The 24266-nt window shown below is 41.9% G+C and overlaps 1 protein-coding gene across 3 annotated transcripts in view; it reads left to right on the forward strand.

The window, feature by feature from the left end:
* Window positions 1-23315, forward strand: part of CLTCL1 (clathrin heavy chain like 1) — a 34466-nt gene extending 11151 nt beyond the window's left edge. Inside the window, exons 3-33 of one of the 3 annotated variants that reach the window (XM_063415826.1) lie at window positions 1820-2088; window positions 2353-2514; window positions 2966-3079; window positions 4252-4425; window positions 4705-4902; window positions 5273-5473; window positions 5596-5748; window positions 6281-6403; window positions 7209-7346; window positions 7543-7707; window positions 8078-8258; window positions 8612-8775; window positions 8925-9050; window positions 9334-9476; window positions 10070-10304; window positions 11576-11698; window positions 12127-12272; window positions 12665-12848; window positions 13026-13218; window positions 13701-13858; window positions 13952-14116; window positions 14246-14353; window positions 14673-14840; window positions 14916-15065; window positions 15886-16017; window positions 16352-16462; window positions 17007-17177; window positions 17740-17961; window positions 18676-18696; window positions 20923-20998; window positions 21984-23315. In XM_063415826.1, coding sequence (XP_063271896.1) covers window positions 1820-2088; window positions 2353-2514; window positions 2966-3079; window positions 4252-4425; window positions 4705-4902; window positions 5273-5473; window positions 5596-5748; window positions 6281-6403; window positions 7209-7346; window positions 7543-7707; window positions 8078-8258; window positions 8612-8775; window positions 8925-9050; window positions 9334-9476; window positions 10070-10304; window positions 11576-11698; window positions 12127-12272; window positions 12665-12848; window positions 13026-13218; window positions 13701-13858; window positions 13952-14116; window positions 14246-14353; window positions 14673-14840; window positions 14916-15065; window positions 15886-16017; window positions 16352-16462; window positions 17007-17177; window positions 17740-17961; window positions 18676-18696; window positions 20923-20998; window positions 21984-22099 — 4790 coding nt within the window. In that variant the 3' untranslated portion in view covers window positions 22100-23315. The remainder of the gene's footprint in view (window positions 1-1819; window positions 2089-2352; window positions 2515-2965; window positions 3080-4251; window positions 4426-4704; window positions 4903-5272; window positions 5474-5595; window positions 5749-6280; window positions 6404-7208; window positions 7347-7542; window positions 7708-8077; window positions 8259-8611; window positions 8776-8924; window positions 9051-9333; window positions 9477-10069; window positions 10305-11575; window positions 11699-12126; window positions 12273-12664; window positions 12849-13025; window positions 13219-13700; window positions 13859-13951; window positions 14117-14245; window positions 14354-14672; window positions 14841-14915; window positions 15066-15885; window positions 16018-16351; window positions 16463-17006; window positions 17178-17739; window positions 17962-18675; window positions 18697-20922; window positions 20999-21983) is intronic. The other 2 variants (XM_063415828.1, XM_063415827.1) reach the window with 2 other exon arrangements.
* The last annotated feature ends 951 nt before the right edge of the window (window positions 23316-24266 follow it).

Here is a 24266-nt window from a genome sequence, read left to right on the forward strand (position 1 = left end):
TAAGACTAAAATGCACACTTGCCCTCGCTGTGACTGTATAGCGGGTCCTGCTTTCTCAATCCAAATAACAGATTTTTTTTGTAGTTTAATTGCAGTTTAGGGTTGTGAAGTTTGAATATATGTTGCCACACTTAGGGAGTTGTAAAGCAGTGGTTTCTGCAGCTCCCAACATCCAGGGCTAACCTGCATTCTGAAGCTTGTAGAAACCATTTCTAGCTGTGAAACAGCAGTCAAATTTAGTCTAGGAAAGAAGCAAGCTATTTGTTGGTTTCTTCTATGTTCTTAAAATTAGGAAAGACATCCTGCTTCCTCTTCAGGAGGACTGTCCTTATGAGCAGTTTCTGTATGCATATATTGGGACTGCTGATTGGATGGTGACCAGAGCCCTTCCAGAGCTCCTTGTGTCCTCGCTGCATGTGAGGCTGTGCACTGAGTGCAGAATCCATCTCTTGACAGCACCAGGCCAGTGCTGGACAAATTGTTGTCCAATACAGTAATTATGCCGTTTCTGGCTATCAGTTTACAGGCCTGAGCTTACTGCATCTATCTAACACAGTAAGTGCATGTGCAGAGCTCAGCAGCAGGCAGCTCTTGGTCCCAGGAAAGCTAGCAAGCTCTCCCAGGGTGTAGTTGATCAGGCTGGCACTTCTCAATGCAGTTAAACCAGGCAGCAAATGCTGCATGTGATAGCTCTTAAGTCTTGCGTTGTCTTTTGGCACTGCATTAAACTAACATGATCAATTTATGTATAAATTATGCTAAAAGGTAATAGAGCAGTTTGAGATACATATTAACTTGGGATTAGTAACTCTTGAATATGATTTCTCCATGGCCAGCAGCCTTTATCTATCAGCGAACATCTCTCAGTTTGGCAGTCACAAGTGTTACTAATAGGAAACACTTCTGAAATGGGGATAGAAATAATGGCATTACAAGCCAGTACTCTAGCAGTCTGAGTGGGTGTCTTGTGAACAGAAAAGAATTTCTGAACCTGAGTTGTCTCATCTGCAGTAAAATAAAACATCACTTTGATTCGTGAAAGGAATGTATTCTCTTATTCTTTATAGTTTGGTTCAATTAGCATTGGTTTTAAGCCTGCTTAGCTGGGTAGGGCTTCTGGTTGTTTGAAAGGACTATTAAAATCAGAACTGCAGTATAGTTTCCTAAATCATGAAGAAGTAATCTTAACTGGAACTAAAGCTCCAAACCTTCCTATAGTCTTTCTGAACTTTTGACTGTCCTCCTCAGTAGGTACTTGTTGTAAAAAGCCCATCTAGTTCAGTGTGCAGTTCATCCAACAAGAAAACAAAACGGGAGCTGTGATCTTTGGTGTCTCAAGCTGTTTCAAGTCTCGTGCTGTTTGACTCAGTCCAGGTCATCTACAGCAGCTACTAAATTGACATAAACTGGAGCCATTCATTCTGTTAATTACACTGAATGACATCTACTAGACATCTGTAACTTGGCATACCAGTGCTGCCAACTAAACAAGAGTTTACACAAGCTCTGTAGCTTAGACTGTCTTTTTACTACAGCTGTAGTTAATTCAAGTGTCTGTGCTTGTCAGTTGTTGGAATGTCTGTGTGAGTGTCCGTAAGGAGATTTTTTATTTGGTTTTGGGATGGTACAAGTGGTGGGGGTGGAGAGGGGATTGTGTTAAGAGTCAAGTGTCAAAAGAGAGTGAGATGTGACAGGACACTAACCCAGTCTGTAACACCACTGGAACAATGGGTTAAACTGGGTGCTTGTAAAAGGGCAAACTACAGGATGGCCATTGTGGTAATTGATCTGTGATGTTTCTTGGATTTTATCATACTAGCCGGGAAAACACTTCAGATCTTTAACATTGAGATGAAAAGTAAAATGAAAGCCCACACAATGGCAGAGGAAGTGATCTTCTGGAAATGGATATCTGTAAATACAGTTGCCTTGGTGACAGAGACAGCAGTGTACCACTGGAGCATGGAGGGAGAATCACAACCCCAAAAGATGTTTGATAGACATGCTAGTCTTGCAGGCTGCCAAATCATCAATTACAGAACAGATGAACTCCAAAAATGGCTGCTGCTGATAGGAATTTCTGCACAGGTAAGTTCCCTGGCAGCATGTTATGAAGATAATTTCGGGAGCCCTGGCTCCACTTCACTTAATAGCTGCTGTAGTTTAACTTTGATTTCTGTAAATAAAAAAGTATAAACTATCTTTTGTGTAGGAATAGCCCCACTTTTAGTTTGGTTCAAGTGTTGGAGGAGGGGATGAGAGGCATTTACTGCCTTTTAGTTTACTGTCCCAAGGGTCTTGCTACAAACATTTGAAATCTTATCTCTGAAAGCTGACCTTTCTTTTTTCTAGCAAAATCGTGTGGTTGGTGCAATGCAGCTGTACTCAGTTGATAGAAAAGTCTCCCAGCCTATAGAAGGCCATGCAGCAGCTTTTGCAGAATTCAAAATAGAGGGAAATGCCAAACCTTCTACCCTCTTCTGTTTTGCTGTGAGGAGTCCTGCAGGAGGCAAGGTAAGGCCTGCAGCTGTGTTCCTGTAGTGCCGTAGGTAGGTTGTTTGCATCAAACTGAATGTGGAATTCAGTTGCTTTGAACATGCTACAGCAGCTGAGCAGTCTGTGCAGCACTGAGATAACACCACAGTAAGTGCCTTGGCCTTTCTAGTCTTGTCCTGCAAAACTGATAAATTGACAAGTCTGACTCAAAACATCTTGAATGGGTTGTCTTGAATAGGAATAGTTGGCTTTCATAGAAAGCATGGTTGTTTTGTCCTTTTATTTTTCTCCAGGGTTTTAATTTATCAAGTTCCAGAAAACTTCACATTCTGAGTATGTGGAGCACAGCTCCCCAGACTGTGTTGGCCAAATGTGGCCGATGACTTCAGTAGCATATCTGAGGAAAGGAACTTCTTTCATGTGGCTGTACTTGCAGGCAATCTTGTGACATGAACTCTTTTCTTCCTAGCTGCACATAATTGAAGTAGGTCAGCCAGCTACTGGAAATCAGCCTTTTGTTAAGAAAGCTGTTGATGTGTTTTTCCCACCTGAGGCACAAACAGACTTTCCTGTGGCAATGCAGGTAAATGTTTGACACCACCCCACTCCCCAAAAAATGAGCTTTATAGCCTGGCAAGGAGCTGACATTTGTTGTAAAGATTGCTTTCAGTAGTGCTTTGCTGTCATTCTTCCTAGTTCTGGGAGGGGTGTTGATAGGTTTGTGGGAGGTAGCATGGACATTAAAACAGCAACTTAAATATATAGACTGTTCCTCTATTTTAAAAAATAATAAACAAAAAGCCCCAACAAAACTTCTACAAAAAAAGAACCCAAACCAATGAAACAGACCCAGAAAAAAACCCTTGACAGTGTCTTCAGGGAGAATGTATCCAGCATCACTTTGGCTATTCAGCTTCCTACTAATGTTTCAAGTTCTGGATAAGAATATTTGCATACCTCCTGTAGTAGCAGCACAGAAAAGGCAATCTGGGGCATTATTGGGGGGTTCTTTAGGAAAGAACAGAGCTGGTTGCTGTCACAGACCAAATTTCACTTAGCATGTCTCTAGAACTAGAAATTGTGTCATAAAATCAGACTATCTCGGAGCATAAGACTGCTGACAGACCTAATAGACCAGCTTCATAAATAGACCAAGAGATGCCCATAACTAAGGTGCATGCAGGGCAGGACTCATGTGGCTCTATACTTCATCTTAAGGCTTAATTAAGCAAAACATCCAAAGATTTGTTCCAAGGGGAGAGTACTTCTATGGCTGAAGACCATTTTGGTTTGAAAGCCTGCCCAGTTTCAGTGACTTGACAAATAAACTGGAATACTCAGTAGATGGGTTTAGATTCTGCTGGTGCTTTGGGTAGGCTTTGTTGGAAGAGAATGGGATTATCTCATTAGTATTTCTGAACAGAAACTTGTACTGACATATCTAGACTAGAATGCTAATTATGCCCACACTTTTTTCCTCAGCTTGGCTTATTAGGATGAGGAGTATGTTCTTTGCTGCAGATTAATTTTAATTTCCCTTCAACCTCTCTGTTCACCAGAGCTATGCCTGCAAATGGCCAGCAAAGCTGTTCATTGCTTTTGAGTCTGAAAGGAAGAAGCCTGAAGCTGTATTTGTTCTTAGTGTCAGCACAAAGGCATGTCACTGCAGTACTTTCTTGTGACTAGGCTACAGGCAGTTGTCTTAAGTTTTACAATCTTACTAGTTTTGACTGATAAAGACCTGTCTTTTGGCAGATTGGAATTAAGCATGGTGTTACTTATCTGATCACGAAGTATGGATATATCCACATGTATGATCTGGAGTCTGGAGTGTGCATCTACATGAACCGTATTAGTGCTGATACTATCTTTGTCACAGCTCCTCACGAACCTACCTCAGGCATTATTGGTGTGAACAAAAAAGGACAGGTAACAAATCCACTGTTATGTTTCTGAGCCTTCTAAAGTTCAAACAGAATGTAACAAACCTCATGAGTGACTTGATGCAACAAATGTCAAGGAAGGGAGCAAGTGACTATTTGATTAATCAGTTCTTTATCTCTGCTAGTACAGAACTAACTTGAAGAAGAACTGGGTTTTTTAGTAATCTACTCCTTCACTGATGAGCTGTGTAGCCATTTTGTTGTTGTATTTCATAGTAGTTGTGGAAAGGACAGTACTCCTCAATATGCCTCTTGTCCTTTCCAGGTGCTTTCTGTATGTGTTGAGGAAGACAACATAGTGAACTATGCTACCAATGTGCTCCAGAATCCTGACTTGGGACTGCGGATGGCTATACGTAGTAACCTAGCTGGAGCAGAGGAGTTATTTGCCAGAAAGTTTAACACACTGTTTGCTCAAGGAAACTATGCAGATGCTGCTAAAGTAGCTGCATCTGCACCAAAGGTAAGTAACTCCAAAGGTAAAGCTGAGAAATCATGGAAATTTGCCTAAGCTTAGTGCATTGCTTAGCTCACTTGCATTTCAGAGCTTGACATTCAAGACATAAATGCAGTGTTAATTCTCTGCAGTTTGGTAGTGGTTCTGACTAATACATTCCCCTGTATCCCATAAAGGAGTAACTGCTATCCATTTCTAACCAGACTGGACTTTCTGTGGCCACTGACTTCTTGCTAGAAAGTCATTGTTTGATGGTCTCTATCCTGAAGGTTTAACAGTAGATGCTTCAGTTTATCCTTAAAACCTGTTTTTTTTTTACTGATGCTATTCAGTCTTCACTAATTAAACATTGCATCTCTCTCTTGTGCCTGTTCAGGGAATTCTACGTACCAGTGATACAATTAGGAAGTTCCAGAGTGTACCGGGTCAGCCTGGGCAGGCCTCTCCCCTGCTGCAGTACTTTGGAATATTGCTGGACCAGGGACAGCTGAACAAGTTTGAATCTCTGGAGCTCTGTCGGCCCGTCCTGCAGCAGGGCCGCAAACAGCTTCTGGAGAAGTGGCTGAAGGAAGACAAGGTAGGCTCAATCATGACATTAGCCTATTTCTGTTGCTTGTAACAGCTGAGTGTGAACAATACTTTTGTTGATGCTACATCTCTGAATTCTTCTGCTTGACAAAATCCCACTTCTGACTTCAGCTGGAGTGCTCAGAGGAGCTGGGAGACTTGGTGAAGACGGCTGACCCAACCCTTGCACTCAGCGTCTACCTTCGAGCTAATGTGCCAAACAAAGTGATTCAGTGCTTTGCTGAAACTGGTCAATTCCAGAAAATAGTGCTGTATGCTAAGAAGGTAAATCATTTATCACAAACTGCAGGCTCTGTCTTATGTTTAATGTGTCCATTGTGCAAATCATAGTGTATGACTACGGTCTAAAAGGTCTGCAAAAAATAAACTTCAAAACATCCAGAATTTTGTGAAGTATTAATTTAATGGACTGGCTTAAGCTTGTTTTACAGAATAAAGATAAGATACTTCCTAAATTCCTCAGATTTTGTTTTGTAATCCAGAAAAAAAAATGCCTAATGTCCATGTTTCAGTTTTGGACTTGATAAATAGAGCTTTAGGACTGCTGAAAAATTTATTCCAGGCAGTTTTCTTACATAGCCGGGGAATTGCCCTGGCACAAGTTCAGTTACTGAGTAGGTGAATACTGAATTTCTGTGTCAACAGACAAGAAATGTATTTGTCTGAGAATTCCTGGAAGATGGGGGATGTGCAGTGCAAGCTCTCAGCTGTTTATAGTCCCTATGCTAAAGAATCTGAAGGCTTAGCAGGAGTGTGACGCTTCCTAAATACGCATGGCTGTTTCTGACATCTCTAGGTTGGCTATACCCCAGACTGGATCTTCCTGCTGAGAAGTGTGATGAGAGTCAGTCCAGAACAAGGCCTGCAGTTCTCTCAGATGCTGGTACAGGATGAGGAGCCACTGGCTAATATTAACCAGGTGAGGCCTACAACAAGAGTACTGCTCTCTTTCTAGACAGAGGGAATAGTGTAGTACCATTCTGGGGACTGGCAAGGCTGGGTCATATCTCTTGTCATCTTAATTAGAGGAGTGACTAAATAGTCAAGTTTGGTTATTGAGTCCTTTGGAGGCAAGTGTGTTCCAAGTTCATGTGGAAGCTTTCTGGTTTATTGACAGTAAACCTGCCACAATCTTAGTCTCAGCAATAGGATTTTACTATCCTACTGTTAGCTTTAATGGAGCATACATCTCCCCATGCAGAGAATTTACAGGAAGATGAACAAATAAACCTAAATTTAGTTCTGGCTGCCATTGGTCACTTCTTGTTAAATGGATGGAGAAATAAGGGAACATTTTCCATTGTTAAATAACGGAAGCTACTTGGAAAAAGTCTTGGCTATTCTTCTAGCAGCTATCCCAACAAGAGAGAAGGGATGAGCTTTGCATGCTGTGTTGGAGCTAAATAAGAGTGGGTGGTAAAGTCTGGCATAATAGCTCAGAGTAATGCACTTCTTCCATTCTAGAGAAAAAGGAACTGTGTGAGACTTGTCTATTACCATGCTAGTAATACTATGAAAACAAGGGAATGCAGCATGCTAAGTGCTGTGATAGCCCTATTGTCTCGCTTTGAGACAAGTTAGGATCTTGGTGTAAAGCAGAAGATATAGGATACAGTATCATAATGGCACCCAGGATGCCTGTCTAGCCAGGCTTTTTGTATACACAGAAAAAGGTACATGTGTGTATAGAGACCCCTCTTCTCTGACTTGACCAATCTCAACAGATTGTGGATGTGTTCATGGAGCACAGTCTTCTGCAGCAGTGCACATCCTTTTTGTTGGATGCCCTGAAAAACAACCGCCCTGCAGAAGGCCACCTTCAGACACGTCTCCTGGAAATGAATTTGATTCATGCCCCGCAGGTACGACCCAGTTCCTCCTAAAAGGGAGAGACAGTACTGGACTTGCACAAGACTAGGATGTCTGATACTGTTATCTATAAGTAATTTAATAACGTGAAAGTCTACTAAGTAAGTCACTGCTGTGACTTCTCAACAACTTGTAGGCTAAGCTGCTGTGATTCTCTTGACAGTCTGAATATGAAATGTAACCTCCTAGGTTGCAGATGCCATTCTCGGAAACCAAATGTTTACACACTATGACCGTGCTCATGTTGCCCAGCTGTGTGAAAAGGCAGGCTTGCTCCAGCGAGCTTTGGAACACTACACGGATCTCTATGATATTAAACGTGCAGTTGTTCATACTCACCTCTTGAATCCTGAGGTAAGTGTTGTCCAGAGTAAGAAAGTGATGTCTTTAGCACTTCTGCAGCTGCCATAAGATGGGTTGTAGGTACTGAAGTAGCACAAGTAGCTGTGATGCAAGAACGTTTGTCCAGTTAACAATTAGATTGTAATCTGTATTTTCAGTGGCTTAAATCTGACCTCAGTTTCCCAGGTAGGCATTTCAAATATTATTTCCAAACTGCACTTTTGTAATTGTAAATACAGCGAGTGTTTCTTTCTATGTCATTGGTCTTAGTTCGTGGAAGACTTCTCTCTAGTAGCTGCGGTAGAAACTGTCTAGTTGGCGCATCTTAGAAATCGGTCAAATCCTGTATGAGTTACTGAGTAAAATTTCTGTCTCTTTGTAGTGGCTTGTGAACTTCTTTGGCTCTCTCTCAGTTGAAGACTCTGTGGAGTGTTTGCGTGCTATGCTGTCAGCCAACATCAGGCAAAACCTACAGCTCTGTGTGCAAGTTGCTTCTAAATACCATGAACAGCTTGGCACCCAGTCTCTTGTGGAGCTTTTTGAATCTTTCAAAAGCTATGAAGGTACAGTATTAGAGGGAAGCAGCTTACTTGGAAGCACTGACTGATTGAAGCTAATAGTAAGGATTGTAGCTTTTATGGGAGAGGTACTTGTCACATGGCTGGACCTTAGGATACGTTTATGAAAGTGAGCTCACCACAGTGAGTTTTAGGGGTAGTTTTGTTCTAGATTGTTTCTTAACTCTCTTGAGTAAAGATCAGAAAGAAAGATGAAACCTGAAAGAAGTTTCTGATTCTCCCTGCAGTTGACTGAAAGCTACTCTCTCAGCAAGGCTGATCTAAGTCACAAGCTGAAGCCCATGCAGCCTTCACTTGCTTCACTTCTAACAATGTTAAACACATGTGACTCTTTCCAGGACTGTTCTATTTCTTGGGTTCCATTGTAAACTTTAGCCAGGATCCAGATGTTCACTTCAAGTACATCCAGGCAGCTTGCAAGACTGGTCAGATAAAGGAAGTGGAAAGAATCTGCCGTGAAAGTAACTGCTATAACCCAGAACGAGTGAAGAACTTTCTCAAGGTAAATATTCTGTCCAGGGGATTGTCTTCTGTGTATTTTGCTTAGCAGCAGAACTACAGCTTTCTAACAGGGGGAAACACCAAGAATGTTTAGTTGGCATGACTGTGAATAATCTTTTTTTTGCTTTTTCTCTTTCACACAAAATGCAGGAGGCAAAACTCACAGATCAGCTTCCTCTGATTATTGTCTGTGATCGGTTTGATTTCGTTCATGACCTGGTGCTCTATTTGTATCGCAATAATCTGCAGAAGTATATCGAGATCTATGTACAGAAGGTAAGGACTTGCTCTTTACTTCATTATAAGGAATTTAGTTAGCAGAGTACAGCATGATCTATTGTCTCTTTTGCTCACTCTCCCAGTGCAGAGGCTCTTCATTAGGCCTTTTGTCTATCACAAAAACATTATTCCTGGAATGAATGTACAAATCTTAGTTACTCAAAGTTCTCTGCTCTGAAGTGTAATTGAAACTGTTAATTAGAGCTGCCCCATGTGGAAGACTGAGGGTGCATTATTAGTAATGCTAATAACTAATTTTAATGATGGTGTCTTATTCTAGGTGAATCCCAGCCGTATACCAGCAGTGGTTGGAGGGCTTCTTGATGTAGATTGTTCTGAAGATGTCATCAAGAACTTGATCATGGTGGTGAGAGGGCAGTTCTCCACAGATGAGCTGGTGGCTGAAGTGGAAAAAAGAAATCGGTAATGAAAATGCATCTGTAGGCACCAGTGCTGGGCTTCCCTGGCCCTGCTATACACAAATTGAACTGCATGCAGTTTTGTTAAATGATGAAGTACTAATATTATTTTGTGTTTCTTTATAGAAAAGCAGTTCAAATTTTCTAGCTGGTACTTCGATTGGGTTGTGTAAGAATGCATGACAGCACTGCATGAAGTATAATGTGGCTTTTGAACACTCCCATTCAGCCAGCCAGGGGATGTGTCTTTGGAGTAAATTTGGATCAAACTGTCTTGACAGTCTAGCTGCAGGCACACAGCAGCTTCTGTAATTAGTTTCTGACTGCCTGTAAAATGAACAAATGGCTTTAAGCATGAACTGCCAGCTAATACAACAGGAGCTGAGAGATTGTAAGACTAGGGGTATCTGCAGCCTTCCTGGATGTTAAACTGCAGATCTGGCTTCTGCTCATTTAAGACTCATTAAAAAATAACTGGCTGGTCTGTGTTTGCTTTTAAGTTTGACCAGCAGACTTGCTTGAAGGGAAGGCCTGAGTGGTAGGTGTCAAACATACCTCAGACTGACTTATAAACCTAAAATGTTTGCTTCTTCAAAGGCTTAAGTTGCTGTTGCCATGGCTTGAATCAAGGATTCATGAAGGCTGTGAAGAACCTGCGACTCATAATGCTTTGGCCAAAATCTACATTGACAGTAATAATAATCCAGAGCGCTTCCTTCGTGAGAATCCTTACTATGACAGCCGTGTAGTGGGCAAATATTGTGAAAAGAGGGACCCTCATCTGGCCTGCGTTGCTTATGAGAGGGGGCAGTGTGATCTGGAACTCATAAAGGTTAGCAAAACTGCATTTATAAACATGCATAAAAGAATTACTTGCTGCCTGAAGTGGAAGCCTGTCTGGCTGTTAGTCTAACACTTGCAGAATCCTGTCTTACAGTCTCACTCAGGAGTTGAGGCAGGTGGGATTCTTCTATGTGGAGACAGTGATTTTTATGCTGAGAAGAACTTATACTAAATGTCCAAACTAGAGTTGTATAACTGGACCTTTGAAGTACCATCCATGTCTTTCATCCACTGATTCTGCTTGAAATTCATTTGTTTATTAGGCCCAGGTAATGAATATGCCTCCCATTAAAGCTTTGTTAATTTGATTATTTTGAGCCTGAAGACTCAACAGCAGGAACAGGCTGTCCTCTAGCCTGATGGTACAGTGAAAGAAAAGCTTCCCTGAAACTAAAACAGGGCTTGTAATTTGCCTTGGTGATTGACTCATAGACTTACTCCAGTACTTAACCAGAAATGGGGAAAATAAATACTGACAGTCAAACTGCAAGGACGTACTCTGATAGCATTCCTCTCCTATCTTTAAGCTTGTTCTTCATAGAACATCCCTCAGCATTTCAAGGGCAAGTGAAATTGTCAGGGTTCTCAAACACTTTCCAGTCTCTAACTGAGATTCCACGGGCTTATCTGGATACTAGCATTGTGAGCTGTTTCTGTAAGATGGCTTAGGCCTTCACGTTTCTGCCCTTCTAGCTGGAAGTTGAAGCTAGTGGTATGAGTAGGATCATGACTTATAACTTTCCCATGGTGCACTTCTATAGGGAATTTCACGTTTATTCTGTACCCTTAACACCTTAACAAGAGAATCCAAGCCAGTTGCTATTCTGAACACTTGTAAATGTGTGTAAAGCTAGTGGCACCAAATATGTAACCCACTTCTAGCTTTAAGCACCTGCACCATTCCTTAGTTCACTACTCAGCACTGCCCAGGCAAGTGGCTCCCCTTTCTAGATTTAAAACTTAAGTTCTTCAGGCTTCTGCAGGTCTTCACTTCAACCAGAAGCAAATAGTTACTGTGAAGCCACAGTCACAGTGTTTGTGTGTTGGGCAAAACCAAGAGAAGCTGTAGAAATTCTGCTGCAGACCTTCTCCATGAGCCTTCCAGATGAGAGGTTGGGTAAGAACTTGTCTGTGGCATTTAACATTGATCAGCAATTAGTTCTAGTCAGTCTTCTAGACTGTCTGGTTCATAGCTAGCTAAACCTGCCTTGTGGTAGTGACCCTTCACAATAATGCCAATAACTGGAACTTCTCCTGCAGGTGTGCAATGAGAACTCCCTGTTCAAGAGCGAGGCTCGCTACCTGGTGCGCAGGAAGGACCCTGAGCTCTGGGCAAATGTTCTGGAGGAAAACAACCCCTTCAGGCGGCAGCTTATTGACCAGGTACAGCAAAGAGCCTGAACCTCCAGTGTGTGGAGACACCTCAGGGTGTCTCAGAAACATTATAGAACATTAAAGTTGCATTCTTCCCCCACAAAGTCCCTTAAAGCCCCATCTCGCCATATAGAAGTTTGTAAGGGTTGGAGTGGCAGGTATTAATTCTGACCTTCATAGTCAGAAGATTTACCTACCAATAAGACTTTTTTTCCTGTCCTGGAGAATTCCTCTGGTGAATTTGTTTCCCACACAGATGTACGATGTGATTTTACTCCTCTATAAAATACAGCTATTAGCTGTTTCTTGCTGTCTTTATCAAAATACTCTCGAAATTCTGAAGCTTTAATTTGTAGTTTACTGGACAAGTAACTTGACCAATGGACAAATATTTAATTTGGGGAAAACACTTAATAGTTTCCTGCCTTTGAATCTAGGTTGTCCAAACAGCTTTATCAGAGACACAGGATCCAGAGGAAGTTTCTGTAACTGTGAAAGCTTTCATGACTGCTGATCTGCCAAATGAACTGATTGAGTTACTGGAAAAAATTGTCTTGGATAATTCTGTATTCAGTGAACACAGGTAAGAGGAGGGCTTTGTCCTCAAGTTTAGCCTATTCAGTGGCTTTGTTTAGGTTGTGAATGATCCAGGTTTTCATGGGCCTCTTGGTTGCAGAACCTAAGCACTGTTCAGTGTTTATAATAAGGTGAAAAGCTAGAATTTAGAGTGCTTTGTGCTTGAAGAACAGAGCTAGTTCACACTGTGCAATTTGCAGTGATGTGTTAAGAACAGAGACCACTAATATTGGTAAGCAATTTTCTTTTTGAAGGTAAATGTCAGTGGTTCTCAATCTGGGGATGAAATGTTGTTTCTAGTGACAATCAGTAGGTTTATTTTTTCACATGTACAATCCATGTCACTTAAGCAGGTGTTGCTGTGCACTGCTTATAGCCTATGCCTTCTGTTAACCAAAGGAATCTCCAGAACCTGCTGATCCTGACTGCCATCAAGGCTGACCGCACCCGAGTGATGGAGTACATCAATCGGCTGGATAACTATGATGCCCCCGACATTGCAAACATTGCCATCAGTAATGAGCTATATGAGGAAGCCTTTGCTATATTCAGAAAGTTCGATGTCAATACTTCAGCAATTCAGGTGAGATGTGGTTCCTGCATAATGGTTTAGAATGCTTCCCTGGACAGAAATGGCTGTTCTAAGAGCAGGTAGCTTCATATTGCTTACATAGAGCAGTGTATACTCTTGAAGAGTTCTGTTAGAAGGGACATTGTTACAAAATTTTGATTTTTAACTTGTAACTTCAATTTCAAACAGGTGCTGATTGAGCACATTGGCAACTTAGACCGTGCTTATGAATTTGCAGAGAGATGTAACGAACCAGCAGTGTGGAGCCAGCTGGCCAGAGCACAGCTCCAGAAGGACTTGGTGAAGGAAGCCATTGACTCCTATATAAAGGCAGATGATCCATCTGCCTACATGGAAGTCGTTCAGGCAGCAAATAGAAATGGTAAGGCAAAGCATCTTCAGATTGCTTGGATATAAGCTAGGTTATTGCATTTACATTGAGCAGCAGGGACTATTGAGACTTAAAAATTCTGTTTCAGAGGAAATAGGAACAATCAGTACATAGAATGGATGAGTCAGTGTTAAGTGAGATTCCTGTCAACAAGGTTGTCTGTTTTGCTTCACCAAACATAGACCTCTCAGTGGAGTTAATGTGGACCGTTACTAAAATATCACTACATATAATGTATTTATTTAGCTGTATGTGGCAGAATTGCTTGGATTGCAGAACAGTAGCAAGAAGTCCAATCCTACCTGAAGGTGACTTGGTGTTGACAGGGAATTCCATAACTCAAGTGCAAATGGCTTACTATTGTGGCAGAGGAGAGCCTTGAGCCTGCTAGTGAAAACTGTCCCTAGGGTGGGCGAGGTGAACAATATAGCATGACTAAACAAAGGACCTTACATATCTCTGCACTCTTCCAGATAATTGGGAGGACCTAGTCAAGTTCTTACAGATGGCCAGGAAGAAGGCTAGAGAGTCTTATGTAGAGACAGAACTTATTTTTGCTTTGGCAAAAACTAATCGTCTGTCAGAACTGGAGGAGTTTATTAGTGGCCCTAATAATGCCCATATACAACAGGTATGTCTTGATCCAGTTTCCAAGTGTGACTTGCTGCTTAGCTGACCCCTCATTCTTGCTGCTCCCCTCGTTTACCTCGGGCTCCTCGTTCAGGTTGGTGATCGCTGTTACGAAGAGGGGATGTATGAAGCAGCAAAGCTTCTCTATAACAACGTATCCAACTTTGCTCGCCTGGCGTCTACCTTGGTGCACCTTGGAGAGTATCAGGCCGCAGTGGACAGTGGCCGCAAAGCCAACAGCACGAGGACTTGGAAGGAGGTAACTTGTGAGATTTAGTAGATTTTAATTCTAGAGCAAGTATTATGGAAATACTTACTTGGAACTGTTAGTAAACCTCAGATTTGGTAAGGCTTTGTCCTGCTAACTATTTGCTGACTGTCATGACAGGTCTGCTTTGCCTGTGTGGATGGAAAGGAGTTCCGCTTGGCACAGATCTGTGGCTTACACATAGTCATCCATGCTGATGAGCTTGAGGAGTTGATCAGTTACTATCAGGTAACTGTTAATATTCTAGAAGACTTGTATGGCATACTTGTATTTGCTAATAAAGTGGTCACAGAAAAAAAAAGATACCCTAGGGGCTAATATTTAAATTCACTTTTCCTCTATCTTCATTTCTTAGTGGAGACATGGATTTTTTTCTGTAGTAAATGGAGATGTAAAAATTTCCATTGTGCCTTCTTTTATAATTCTCTTGACTCTTAGGAATCAAAAATCTAAGCACTTCTAATGGAGAGAAAAATCAAAGCATGTTGTGTTTAAGTAAATATGCATTTTAGCAAGCTTTATTAATCCTTATTTTCCTAACATCCAGGATCGTGGCTACTTCGAAGAACTGATTGCCCTTTTGGAAGCTGCTTTGGGCCTAGAGCGTGCTCACATGGGGATGTTTACTGAACTTGCCATCTTATACTCCAAATTCAAGCCTCAGAAAATGAGGGAACATCTGGAGCTTTTCTGGTCTAGAGTTAATATTCCAAAGGTATGCAGTAAAATAGCTGCAAGTGAAGGTGGGAAGCTGCCAACAAATTGAACCTGGTGCATTTTTGTTTGTTAGGTGCTCAGAGCTGCAGAACAGGCTCATCTCTGGGCAGAACTTGTATTCCTCTATGACAAGTACGAGGAGTATGACAATGCAATAATTACTATGATGAATCATCCCACTGATGCCTGGAAAGAAGGCCAGTTTAAAGACATAATTGCCAAGGTAAGTAACTTGGTAACTGAAGCAAAGTGCTGAAAGCTTCTTTCAGGACAGATGCAGGAATGCAGAACAGAATTGCTGTTTAGAAAACAGTCTGCTTAAGCTACTACTCAGTTTTTCTGCTGTACATAAAATTACTTCCATTCAGTTTAACACAAAGAATTGATCTTACACTATTTCTTTTCGGCTGTGCAGCACATTCTGTTGAGTGGCAGCAGCTAGCATAGAATGTTTTCAGAGGGTGCTGAGGATCATAGGTCACAAGCAAGAGGCCTAACCTCCTTAATACTTTTGAGCTGACTGCTATTTTAGTCTGAGGCTGTAACTGTTCTTGGAAGAGTTCTGCATGTTTCCAGCTGTTTCAGTGTGAGAAATGGGGTAGGCAGTCCCATGAGTACACCACAGAATAGTGAATCAAGAAATAGTTTAAATAAGATTTAAGACTGAGTACACTCTTACTGCTCTTGAGGGTTTCAAGGAAACAATTTAAAGAATTTTTAAGGCTACAGTCTTCACTGGCTTCAGAAGTCAACAAATGGTCATATTAACTGTTGTGGGCAGCCTGTGCCAGGACCTCTTCAGTGGGTGGATTAGAATTGGTTTGTAATGCCCTGGTAGCCTGTGATTTCACTGTCTGGAATGGTACAAGAAGCAGTCATAAGATTGAATAAGAATTCTGCGTAAGTGTAAAACTTCTGACCTCTAGAAGGAAACTTGAGCTGTTGTTTTAGTAGGAGTCACATAAACTTTGTGCTGAGTGGCCCAAACGAAGCACCTTAAGCTTCCTTCTGTTTGAAGTACTAACTAGTGTCTGATGATGCAGGTGGCCAATGTGGAGCTGTACTACAAAGCCTTGCAGTTCTACTTAGACTACAAACCTCTGCTGATCAATGATCTCTTGCTTGTATTATCTCCACGACTGGATCACACCAGGACAGTCAATTTTTTCTCAAAGGTGAGTTTGGGGGAGCGTAGGTCAACAAAAGTCTTCCTGCTCAAGTTAAGATACTCTAGGCTGTGACTGGGAAACAGAGTTAACATCTGTTGAGTAGCTTTGCCTCCAGTATAAAGGACCAAGAAGCTGCCCAGTCCTGGCTTGATATGGGAAATGCAGGAAGAGTTGTGTAACTGGCCTTGCAGACAGTTTTATTTTACTCCTGGCAATACAAGATACCCTGTCTGAGGGGTTTTAACAAAACACACACTCTTGTAATAACAAATGGGAACCTGTTTCAGGAGAATGCAGTGTCAGGATTGCTGTACTTAATCTTGAAACATCTTCTTTCCAGGTTAATCAGCTACTTCTAGTAAAGCCTTATCTGCGTTCAGTCCAGAACCACAACAACAAAGGAGTTAATGAAGCTCTAAACAACCTTTTAACAGAAGAGGAAGATTTCCAGGTGAGCCTCAAAAAACAGATAGCTAAGCCTGAGGGATGGTCCTCTGACAAAAAAGCTGCTGACACAGTAATGTCCTTGAGTAGAAGATAACACTTCTCCAATGCAACAGAGGGAGATTGTGCAGTCAGGCCCTTAGCAGGCAGGAGTCTTGAGACATCAATGATTTGTAAAAAAGCAGGTGCCGCAGATGTTTTTCTCAGAAGAGACCTCACAAAGGTCAGTATCAGGTGTGTACTCAGTGGGCAGCACTTCTGTAAATCAATTTGTTTCTGGCCCCATTGGCTGCTATTTGAAGACATGCTTTGTCTCTTAATGGTAACTAGCTCTTCTGTCTGGAGCTGGTATGACCAAGTTAATATCTTGCTTTGTTAGAAAATATTCTTTGCAAAGGTGCATGAAACACTTAGGTAAATAAGGTGTAGCCATAGTATCAAAATCCAGCTGGCAGAACTGAAACACTTGTGCACTATGCTTAGCTGCTTCTCTACGCTAGTTCTCACCTCCTGCCATCTGGAAGCATGTGTAACAACTCTCTCTCAAACAGGGTTTGAGAGCTTCCATTGATGCCTATGACAACTTTGATAACATAACGTTGGCTCAGCGTCTGGAAAAGCATGAACTAATTGAATTTAGGCGTATTGCAGCGTACTTGTACAAGGGTAACAACCGCTGGAAACAGAGTGTGGAGCTGTGCAAGAAAGACCGGCTGTATAAGGTGAGTTCATGACACTGCATAAATCTCCTGGATACTGAATGTTTGTTAGGTTCAAATCTGGAGTTTTAATTAGGAGTCCTTTACTTGAAGGAAAGACTTTTAAATCAGAAGTGGTTGCAATTTCAAGTGTGTGTCTTAAATCTAGTTTCGTAATGTTGTCCTGTATCTGGGGATCTGTCTCTGTCAGTCGGTGGCATCTATACAGTTACCTTGTGTTAGAGTGTGGAACATTCTCCATAGAACTCAAGTCACAGGCTCTTTTAAGAGTACAGATGATATGCAATTAATGCTGGTATGCTCTACAAGTCTGTAGTGAGTTCTTACAGGCCAATTTGTGCAATAGTCTGTAGGAAACCTGTTGGATGATGTTAATAAAGTATCTGGCTTGCCTTAGAGTTGTTGTGTGTGATATCTTGCCTCCTACAGAGCATACCTGGTGTTGTTAAAGACTTCATGGTATGTCAAATACCTGGCTTATCTAGCTAGCAATGACATGGATGTAAGATGTAGAGAAAGATGTTGATGTGCAAGGGTCAAGCTTACCTGTTGATCTCTTCTGAAGGATGCTATGCAGTATGCTGCAGAGTCCAAAGATGCAGAGCTGGCTGAGAAGCTGCTGCAGTGGTTCTTGGAAGAAGGCAAGCAGGAGTGCTTTGCAGCCTGCCTTTTCACATGCTATGACTTGCTGCACCCAGATGTAGTCCTTGAGTTGGCATGGAGACATAACATCATGGACTTTGCAATGCCTTATTTCATCCAAGTGATGAGAGAGTACCTTACCAAAGTGAGTATTGCATAGGCTAAAAAGCTAAGACTTCAGTCTGCTGTATAATTAGTATTATGTAAACCAGAGCTCTTTGCATATATTTGGAATATTACCATTCCTCATAGAGGAAATCTTCTTGAAGTTCTGTTTCATCACTCCAGGCTAGCTAGCAAAGTTTATAAATAGATGCCTTGGCACTTGAAGAGATCTAGTAAAACTTCTGCTTTTAGCAGTGGATATAAGCAACTGTGCTTCTCACAGCAGCACTGTAGCTGATAATCTGACAACTTGGTGAGGACAACACATACATCACTTTTATCTTTGTGTAACTGTGAAAGTAAGTCCCCTTATTTCCTAGAGTAAAAAGAGCATAGAGCTTTTGAGTAATTAATAGTGCACATTTTTCCTGTATCAGCCATAGGAGTAGGCTGCTGAAGGTGTTTGGTTTTTTTAAATGGAAAACAAAACTTAAGATGCAGATTCTGGTTGTACAATAGTGATACCAAGAGTTGGTCCTCAACTGAGGGAAGAGAGATTCTGATCATGTGTGGTTCTGAAATGTTTGTCTCAAACAGCTCTAAGATACCAAGCTAAGATTGTGCCTCGGAAGGCTGTGGGATTGTGTAGGACATCACAGTAAAGAGTTTCATTGAAATGAGCAATGTAAAAGTGACTGCTTCAGGTTACTTCTAATAAGTCATGTTAAGTATTCCCCTCTGAATTTTCTTGCAGGTTGATGGACTGTTCTATAAGGTGACACTCTGATTTCAAACTCTCTGTGTTCATTTGTGTCCCTCAATATCCTAGGTTTCTTTTACAGGAATCTAGCTGTAGCTTCTGCCAGAAGAGCAGTGTAATCTAGCTCTAACTCATTTCCTGTTCTCTTTCTAATGCTAAAAGGATAACTATTCACAAGCAACTTGAAAATCCAACCAGACTCTTCTCCTCTTCATGGGAAACAAAGACAAGTGCTTGAGGAGGGCTTTACTTTGAGCTCATTTTCACTGTATTAGACATTTTGTGGCAGGGAGGATGCAATTCATAAAGAAAAGCAGTTGCCATGTAACAAGATGTGTTCCAAGGGCAAATTGCCTTTTACACTGTAAATTACCAAAGTGTGCAATGATTCAGGCATGATGGTGAGATTGAATAGTACCATGAAGCTTCTGTAAACTTCTTGCCTGTTGGTGTGATGAAGGTACTTGCACAGATCTTAAACATCTCCTACTCCTCATATTTCACTCAGGAGAAACTTGCCACACAAGTTTACCTGAACTCTTCCATGTGAGGTTTAGGTCTAAAATCATTTATTTTAAACTGCTGGTTGGATTTACAAGTAATCATGTGTACTAAATATGGGATAACTTGCCAAAAGGAAAATCTGCATGGTGAAAGTGGTTTACAGTGAAACTAATTTAGTCTGTTGAATTAACTGCAAAACATGGAATTGGAGAATGGGCTTTATAAATGTGGTATGTCTAAAATTGTCGTGTAACTAACTTCAAAAACACAAGAATAGACTAGTTTCAGTGGGGTGTGTACATCTCCCAGAACTTACCTGTCTTTTCTGCATTAAAACGTTAAAGCACAGAATATCCTGTCTCAGAAGGGGTCAGGCACACACAGAGTATGATGACACTCACCTGGAAACCTTTTGACCGAGCTGTAGGCAGCAGAGCAGATGTGACCTGGCTTTCCCGGAGCTGCTCATCCCGTGTTGGGGATGGCTGCTCTCGGCGTTCCTGCGGTTTGCCCAGCTGAGGGCGGGACTGCGCTGCTGGCCTGAGCCGCTGGAGGACAGCACCAGCCAAAGGGAAAGCCCCAGAGAGCTGAGTCTGGGGATAAATAGAGCAGGACAGGTAGCTGGAAATGGGTAGGTGTCAGTTGCCTTGATCCATAGTAATTGGGATAGCGTTTTTAACACCAATATTTAGTGTTATGCTGGAGAGCTTAGGCTGACAGCTATAAATGAACCAGTAAAAGACCTGCTGCCACTCAAGTTGGCAATCTGAGTTGCAAACTTCAAAATGCTGAGGAAACTGTTAAAACACCATATCTGAATAACATCTCTAAAGTGTAACAGAGACCCCTCTTAAAGCAATTCTCAGACCAGATGCGATTCTTGCAGTGGGAAAGAAGGATGAGGAACAGCTGAAATACAACATTGGGCTAAATGCAGCTTTGCCCAGGACGTTAGTACTGCCTGTACCAGGATGTGAAGCTGTGTGACTTTTATGCCTTGTAGTCTTCAGTCTCTGGTTCTCTTCTGGAAGATATAACTTGTTAAACCTGAGAAGGAAAGTACTGTTGCTCTTCAGATTGCTCTTCACATCCACAATCTAAAGTTGTGTTTAGGGCTCCTGCATTACTGTAGCTCTTCCATAAATTAGTTTAGCGTTAACAGAGCTTTATGTGGCACAGCACTGAGATCTGCATGAAGCTGATACTACTAGACCACTTCCCATGATGGTTCAGAGTTTCTCCTAGTAGAAGTCTCTGTGAATACCAATATGGTTAAACTGGTACCTTGCAGCCAGGTTAGGCTGTAGTCCTCGATGAGATCAAACTTCATGGGCCTGGAATATTTGCAAATTATCTGTGAGGTGTCACTGAAAGGGAGAGGAATTGCAGGTTAATAGGTAAATGTAGATTAGGCCCATTTGAGTTGATGGTCGCTTTGTTGGGTCTGAGTTGTGGGTCATAGTTAGCAGTGACTAGGGCCCCAAAAAATGCTTCCTTTGAAGGTAATGAGTACCTCATCTGCACTTGAGAGCTGCTGTTTATGCAGTACACTTGAAAGAATTGGGAAGTCAGTTTTACAACAAAACTTGCTGGGAATAGGCAGACTTCAGTAGTCTCCAACTTGGACTAAAAAGGAGCATTTGATAGCTGAAGTCATCATCAGGCATGAAAAGCTTCACACAATGGTACAATTCCTAGACACGGGCCTTCATAAATCTCCTGTTCGCTTCAATGTAGGTGGATAAACTTGATGCTTCTGAAAGCCTAAGAAAAGAAGAGGAACAAGTAACTGAACCCACTCCAATAGTATTTGGTAGGTTTTAATTGATTACCTGTTGTTACTCTTTGTGGAGGCAGCTTACATGATCACGTTGTATCCAAGAAAACTGGTTTCAACTAGATAGTAATTGAAACTGTTGTCTCTGTGCAATGAACTGCATAATATGTTGAAGTGACATCTCACTCTTACAGTACTTCTACTCTTCAGATTAAAGTATTGCTCCTCTTACATGGCTTGGATCTCTACTTCAGGAATCGTGTTTCAGTATGGTAATAGGACAGGGGATACCAGGGTGTTGGCAACCCCAGAAATAACTTACAGAGCGTGAAAATTCCTCTTCTTGTCTGAGGAATGTTTCTGCTTTCTGCTCTTCCAAGTAGAAAGGCAGACTGGTTTTCTAGCTCACACATTTTAAGACGTGTGCAGCCAAAACACCATGGCTGTCTCCAAGTGTGATGCTATTTTAGAAGCCCTCCTGAAGAGGCATTCAAGCACCTAGAAGTGGCTGGTAAGGGAAGGATGTGACTGGTTCACTGTCTGCTATAAATGTTAACCTGAATTTAACAGATGCATGAGGCATGTGTGGTCCTAGTGATGAAAAATCTGTCAAGGTGTGTTCAGACCTTTTGCAGCACCCTCCAGACTGTAAGACCTAACAGACCTAACTATTTGCTTGAATTGCTTTATTCTTTAGATCTGACTATGCATGGGTTAAATAATACCAGTTTGGCTTTCGGTATGGTCTCTTCAAAACAAGCTGTGTTTATTATGACTTCAAGATCAATTGATATTCATCTTCCCTCTGAGTCCTGCCTTGCTCTTTGTAGCTTCTTGGTAGCAAGAGCAGATGGCATGGGTGCCCATTCCATGGCACATATTGGGAATAGTGTGACTTGCTGGGGTGTGCTTGCACAGGGGCTGATTTTTAGCTAAAGCCTAATAGTCTATCACAGTACAGCTAGCATTAGGGAAGCTTGGGATCTTAAACTAACTTTCTTTTTGTCTCATGCTTTTCTAGGCCAGCAGTTGATGTTAACAGCAGGCCCCAGTGCAGTACCTCCCCAGGCAAACTTCCCGTATGGATACACAGCACCAGGATTCACCCAGCCGCCTGTTTATGGTTTCAATATGTAACTAGCTCTCTGACAGACCTTCACTGTCTCTGTTCTCTTCCTCCCCTTTTTAACTTCTCCAAGAAGTGTACAAGGCACAGATGACCTTCTGTTGGCTGAACACACTTGCTGCCCAGCTCAGTGAGGAGACTTCAGCAGGATGCCTGTTACTGTTATTTATTGATTATTGTCCGGTTACATTTCAACCTCTGAAAGGCAGCTTTTGTTAATGACATTGTGAGACTCTTGTCTGAAGTTAAGGCACTATTTCACTAACTCATATAGCAATAACTACTTGAGGCCAGGGGGAAGAGAGCATAATTTTCTTTCTTTTGAAAAGCCCATTGAAGGCAGCTGGGAAATTGCCTGGCACCAAGTTGTTAAAGCTTTAGTTGAAGCTACTGAAGTAGCAGGATTGTTAACAATTCAAGGAAACATCTCTTTAATAATGAATTGTTGAAAGCTTGTGTACATCTGACCTCCCCATTTTATTTGCATTCTTAGGTGCAAAAGAAAATGGGCTTTTCTAATATTTGTGCTCTGAATGTTTAGAGGAATATTGGGAAAGTTTCCTTTTCTGGACAATAATGCTGTTGGAGTTCAATGCTGTTGGGGTTCAATACTGTTGGAGTCTGTTCTCTGTTTTCTGAACTAGATCTAAGACTTGAAGAAAATAAATCTTCTCATGCCAGAGAGCAAACACTTCCCAGATCCTTTTTGTTTAACAAGAAGAGAGCATGTTACTTATTGACGTTACATGGTACTAAAACAAACCTCAGCTGTGTGTGGCAAGAGAACACAGGAGTGTGCATGGGCTGCCAAAGCACTGGAGCTGCAAGAGCACAGCGTCAGGGTTGGGGAGGGGGACACTGCTACCGTACTGAGGCAGTAGGGAGGGCCATAATCCTGACTTTTTATTTGCACCTTTAACTGATTCTGGCATTGGCTTCCTGCCACACCGTGTTCTGACCCTGTCTGGTGGGCAGAGTCGGCACTGCCTGAGTGACCAGGGTGCACTGACTCAGTTCTGCTATGCTGCAGTAGGATCAACAGCGTGTCCATCACCCACCTCTTCCTTTGAGAATGCCAACAGGGATGTATTATTACTTTGTGCCACTTCAAATACATGTATCATTAACGTTTTATGTACTTAGATAACAATGTATAATTTATGGTTATGAATCTTGTGCTAATCTTGAATATTATAAAAGTCCAATTATAAATGTAAAACTGCAGTATCCACCGTGTGGTTCTAGTCTTACTATCCTGGGTGTGGGGACTGGCTGGTAGTAATACACTACCACTCATAGCATCAGGTTTCTTAATCTGACAACTGAGGATGCCAGGCAGGAAAAGGGAGACTTGTGCCAAGGCACGTAACAGGGAAGGCCTAGTAAATAATTTAAAGGGAGTTGTGGTCTCCTCACCAGACACAGCACACGCTGTCACATGGGGAGGGTGTGCTGCAGGAGGCAGTCACATGTTCTTATTCTTTCATTCACTGGGCTGGGAGAGCTGCAGCCCTGTGTGGAGGGAAGTGCTGCAATGAGAGTGTATCTTCTCTGCTGAAGTACATCAGTACAGCAGTGGTGTGAGTCCCACATGGAACGGGGCAAAACACCTTTATATGCAAACCAGTGGAGATTGTCAGGGCTGTGGAATCAGTAACAGCAGACTGTGCTTTGGCACAGTTCTAATGAGCATGTTGTCTTCTTGGTCACCACACTATGACAGCGATGGCAAAGGGATGCAGTTCCTCCTTCTGATGAATGCCTGAATACCCAAGTGTTGCTATAACTTACTAACCCCAACTTTGTACTGATCAGCACTCATGGCTCAGCTAGAAATGCTGAGCAGCTACCAGGTAAATCTCCACTCTGTCCAGACTTACTCATCGCAGGAATTAGCCGGATAGCTTGCCATTTTCTAGGAAAACAGTACTTTTATTTTGTAACCAGTTCCTTGTCAGTTGAAATAAATTGGGGTAAGTCAGCTGGAACTGAAGACCAGCTCTAGGACTTTCCATTCTGGCAACTTACAAATGGGCTCTGATTTTATAGCAGCAAGTGCAGGCTGATGGTGAAACACAGGGAAGTGCTAGATCAAATACTGGAACAGCTCCTGTGTAGAGAATTGAGGTAGCCTGGGGATCCTTAATAGCCTCAGTCTAGAAATCTAATTACAGGATT

This window comes from Prinia subflava, chromosome 19 (assembly GCF_021018805.1).
Source record: "Prinia subflava isolate CZ2003 ecotype Zambia chromosome 19, Cam_Psub_1.2, whole genome shotgun sequence".
Classification (NCBI taxonomy): Eukaryota; Metazoa; Chordata; class Aves; order Passeriformes; family Cisticolidae; genus Prinia; species Prinia subflava.